General features: G+C 52.4%; 1 protein-coding gene across 1 annotated transcript in view; it reads right to left on the reverse strand.

Moving 5' to 3' along the window:
• Positions 1–3,849, reverse strand: part of LOC135531879 (methylthioribose-1-phosphate isomerase) — a 19,849-nt gene extending 16,000 nt beyond the window's left edge. The window contains exons 1-2 of the mRNA XM_064959617.1: positions 3,530–3,849; positions 1,160–1,383 (exon numbers count right to left, since the gene is read on the reverse strand). Coding sequence (XP_064815689.1) covers positions 1,160–1,383; positions 3,530–3,661 — 356 coding nt within the window. The 5' untranslated portion in view covers positions 3,662–3,849. The remainder of the gene's footprint in view (positions 1–1,159; positions 1,384–3,529) is intronic.
• Between the last annotated feature and the right edge of the window lie 1,151 nt (positions 3,850–5,000).

The following is a 5,000-nucleotide window of genomic DNA, read 5'->3' on the forward strand; positions in this document are numbered from 1 at the left end:
CCTCTCGCTCTCTGGGTCTACCCCTCTCGCTCTCTCTCTGGGTCTCCCCCTCTCACTCTCTCTCTGGGTCTCTCGCTCTCTCTCTGGGTCTACCCCTCTCGCTCTCTCTCTGGGTCTCTCGCTCTCTCTCTGGGTCTCTCGCTCTCTCTCTGGGTCTCTCGCTCTCTCTCTGGGTCTCTCGCTCTCTCTCTGGGTCTCTCGCTCTCTCTCTGGGTCTACCCCTCTCGCTCTCTCTCTGGGTCTACCCCTCTCGCTCTCTCTCTGGGTCTACCCCTCTCGCTCTCTCTCTGGGTCTCCATCAATCTTTCTCCATACATCCCTCTCTCTCCCTACATCCATCCCTCTCTCTACATTCATCCCACCCTCTCTCTCTCTCTCCCTACATCCATCCCTCTCTCTCCCTACATCCACCCCCCCTCTACATCCATCCCTCCCCCTCTCTCTCCCTCTCTCCACCCATCCCTCTCTCCATCTCTCCACCCATCCCTCCCTCTCCATCCCCCCTCTCCATCTCTCCACACAACCCTCCCTCTCCATCTCTCCACACATCCCTCCCTCTCCATCTCTCCACCCATCCATCCCTCCCCCTCTCTTTCCATCTCTCCCTCTCCATCTCTCCACCCATCTCTCCCTCTCCATCTCTCCACCCATCCCTCCCTCTCCATCTCTCCACCCATCCCTCCCTCTCCATCTCTTCACCCATCCCTCCCTCTCCATCTCTCCACCCATCCCTCCCTCTCCATCTCTCCATCTCTCCACCCATCCCTCCCTCTCCATCTCTCCACCCATCCCTCCCTCCATCTCTCCATCTCTCCACCCATCCCTCCCTCTCCATCTCTCCACCCATCCCTCCCTCTCCATCTCTCCACCCATCCCTCCCTCCATCTCTCCATCCATCCCTCCCTCTCCATCTCTCCACCCATCCCTCCCTCTCCATCTCTCCACCCATCCCTCCCTCTCCATCTCTCCACCCATCCCTCCCTCTCCATCTCTCCACCCATCCCTCCCTCCATCTCTCCATCCATCCCTCCCTCTCCATCTCTCCACCCATCCCTCCCTCTCCATCTCTCCATCTATCCCTCCCTCTCCATCTCTCCATCTATCCCTCCCTCTCCATCTCTCCACCCATCCCTCCCTCCACCCATCCCTCTCTCCATACCTCTCTGTGAGTTGTTCTGTGTTTTTCTCCATGCTCTCGTTCTCGGCAAACTCCATCAGTTCTCGGGCGGCCCGGCCCATATTGACGGCCGTGGGTCTTGCAGAAGTCAGGTGACACAGAGACTCCCGGATGAAGGTCACAGGGTCGTTGCCCCCGGCACCTGCGCGCAGCTCCACTGCCAGGCTCAGACAGCCTACGATGGCGATGGCAGGAGCCCCCCGTACCTGGGGGGGAAAAGGAATGGAGGGGGAGAAGGAATGGAATTGAGCCTTTGAACATTTCTTGTAATCCTCCAGGTAAACCAGAGAGGGAGGACATGTGTGTCTATCGAACTCTCTCATTCGTCCTTATCATACACCTGTCTCTTCCCATCTCTCCTCGCCTGCTGGAACCCCCACACTCCTCTAGAACTCTCCTGTCCAGAAGACTGACTATGCAGTACGAGGCAATGCCAGACAGGACCGTATGCAGACAACACCAGACAGGACCGTATGCAGACAACACCAGACAGGACCGTATGCAGACAACACCAGACAGGACCGTATGCAGACAACACCAGACAGGACCGTATGCAGGCAACACCAGACAGGACCGTATGCAGACAACACCAGACAGGACCGTACGCAGACAACACCAGACAGGACCGTACGCAGACAACACCAGACAGGACCATACGCAGACAACACCAGACAGGACCGTATGCAGGCAACACCAGACAGGACCGTATGCAGACAACACCAGACAGGACCGTACGCAGACAACACCACACAGGACCGTATGCAGGCAACACCAGACAGGACCGTATGCAGACAACACCAGACAGGACCGTACGCAGACAACACCAGACAGGACCGTACGCAGACAACACCAGACAGGACCGTACGCAGACAACACCAGACAGGACCGTACGCAGACAACACCAGACAGGACCGTACGCAGACAACACCAGACAGAACCGTACGCAGACAACACCAGACAGGACCGTACGCAGACAACACCAGACAGGACCGTACGCAGACAACACCAGACAGGACTGTACTCAAACAACACCAGACAGGACCGTACGCAGACAACACCAGACAGGACCGTACGCAGACAACACCAGACAGGACCGTACGCAGACAACACCAGACAGGACCGTACGCAGACAACACCAGACAGGACCGTACGCAGACAACACCAGACAGGACCGTATGCAGACAACACCAGACAACACCGTATGCAGGCAACACCAGACAGGACTGTACACACACGCCCAACCCTCTAACCACGAGGCTACCTGCCGACACAAAGCGGGGCGATAGTCAGGACACACAGACAGCAGGACAGTGAGTCGTGGTGTGTGACGTCACCAGTGTGTGAGATCAGCGGCAGCTTGGTATCATCCACTCCCAGAGACACAAGAGACACTACCATTACTATCACTATGACGACATCATACTGTTTAAGAGGCATTCCATCACAGGTCTGAAGTTGGACTGATGCTCAGATGGAGAGTATCTCAGTGTGTGTGTGTGTGTGTGTGTGTGTGTGTGTGTGTGTGTGAGAGAGAGAGAGACAAAGAGGGAGATGAAGAGAGGGTGTTTGTATCAAATGGAAGGAGGTTTATTATGAAGAATAACAAGAAAAGAGAACTAGTCTATTTGACGATCAACAAAACACCTCTCCTTATCAGAACCGCTCTGATAACAGCCGTCGCCAAACACTAATAAAAGGAGTCAACAAGCGGCAGAGCACCGACTGCAGGAGCGAACAAAACCCCGGGAATCGGTCATTAATAATGCATAGACAATCTTTACAGTGAGAGCAAGATAAAGGGAGCGAAGGGGGTGGGCGTTTTCATGGGTGGGTGCGGATACCTGGCACGGTGGTTTTTGTCGGTGGCACGGGTTAACGTTAAACGGTAAATAAATAATTGGATCCATTGTCGCTTAGGATCACGTTAAATTGAGAAACCGGGCCGGTAAAAACGAACGAGTGACACACTGTGTGTGTGATCCAACCCCGAGCGTCCACACCGGGGCCGCTATTCCATGCAATACGGCGCTGCGGACGGTAGTAATCGGTGGAAATAACAGGGACGGTCAAAACACACAGGCCCTGGACTTCAACAAAGAGCCTGTCACAGGCCACAAGCCCTTCGCACAACACCGCCCTGATATGCTCTGTGACAGAACCGAGGGCAGGGTGCACAGCTCACACTAAATATCCACCCTGTCTGACACAAAGACACCCGTAGTCAGCATAGCTACACACACTGTGGTGGAAACACTGCTAACTAGAAACACACACACCGGGAGGTGACACGTAGTGAGCGTGGAATCGGATAGGAAACGAACGAGGGAGAAGACAGAGAGTGATATTTCTTACCTTCATGGACTTGATCGCTTCATAGCCGTCCTGCACTGTGCGGACCTCATCGAACACAGTCTCCTGCGGTAGGAGCAGCTGGTTAAGAATCTGCAGAGACCCGGCCCGGTAACGGATCGCCTCGAGCGTCATGACCCGCGAACGAGATGGATCGGATGGCACAACACACACACACACTCCTCCCGGTTGTCGTTTCGAATCGTCGTGGGTTGGTAGAGGATAAAAGTGCTGGAAAATGAATATTAACTGTCTGGGGGGGAAAAAGAGAGGGGGAGCTCAGAAAACCTCTGTCTGACACACATACGGAACCACGTGCTTACCCCGGCAGGAAACCGACCCTGCCTTTCCGAACTTTGTCCACGCCCACCTCTCGCGCGCTCTTTTTTAGCGGTGACAGACCTTCTCCCTCTTCTCCCTTCTCTCCCTCTTCTCTCCGCCCTCTGTTTTGTTTGTAGACACGTCGCGTTCAGATGAGATGTATTAGCGTAACTGGAGGAGTTGAGTCGGTGCTCTTTCTTACCTTCAACAACGGAGCAGGCTGCAGCTCCTCTCATCTCGGGGTTGAGGGAGAACGAAGGAACACGTACTGAAGCCATTGTCTCGTCCTCTCTGTATAGACTGTACTATAGTCCTCTCTGTATAGACTGTACTATAGTCCTCTCTGTATAGACTGCAGGCTGCAGCCCCTCTCATCTCGGGGTTTAGGGAGAACGAAGGAACACGTACTGAAGCCATTGTCTCGTCCTCTCTGCAGCTATAGAACGAGACAGATTATACTGTACAGACTCGACTAGGGCTATAGTGAGTCTGAGCTATATACAACATAATAAACCTCTCTGTATAGATTGTACTATAGTCATCTCTGCAGCTATGGACTGTACTATAGTCCTCTCTGTATAGACTGTACTATAGTCCTCTCTGCAGACTACTATAGTCCTCTCTATATAGACTGTACTATAGTCCTCACTGCAGACTACTACAGTCCTCTCTATATAGACTGTACTATAGTCCTCTCTGTATAGACTGTACTATAGTCCTCTCTGTATAGACTGTACTATAGTCCTCTCTATATAGACTGTACTATAGCCCTCTCTGTATAGACTGTACTATAGTCCTCTCTGTATAGACTACTATAGTCCTCTCTGTATAGACTACTATAGCCCTCTCTGTATAGACTGTACTATAGTCCTCTCTGTATAGACTGTACTATAGCCCTCTCTGTATATACTGTACTATAGTCCTCTCTGTATAGACTACTATAGTCCTCTCTGTATAGACTGTACTATAGCCCTCTCTGTATAGACTGTACTATAGCCCTCTCTGTATAGACTGTACTATAGTCCTCTCTGTATAGACTGTACTATAGTCCTCTCTGTATAGACTACTATAGTCCTCACTGCAGACTACTATAGTCCTCTCTATATAGACTGTACCATAGTCCTCTCTGTATAGACTACTATAGTCCTCTATA

The sequence above is a fragment of the Oncorhynchus masou genome, chromosome 5, assembly GCF_036934945.1.
Source record: "Oncorhynchus masou masou isolate Uvic2021 chromosome 5, UVic_Omas_1.1, whole genome shotgun sequence".
In the NCBI taxonomy this organism is placed as follows: domain Eukaryota; kingdom Metazoa; phylum Chordata; class Actinopteri; order Salmoniformes; family Salmonidae; genus Oncorhynchus; species Oncorhynchus masou.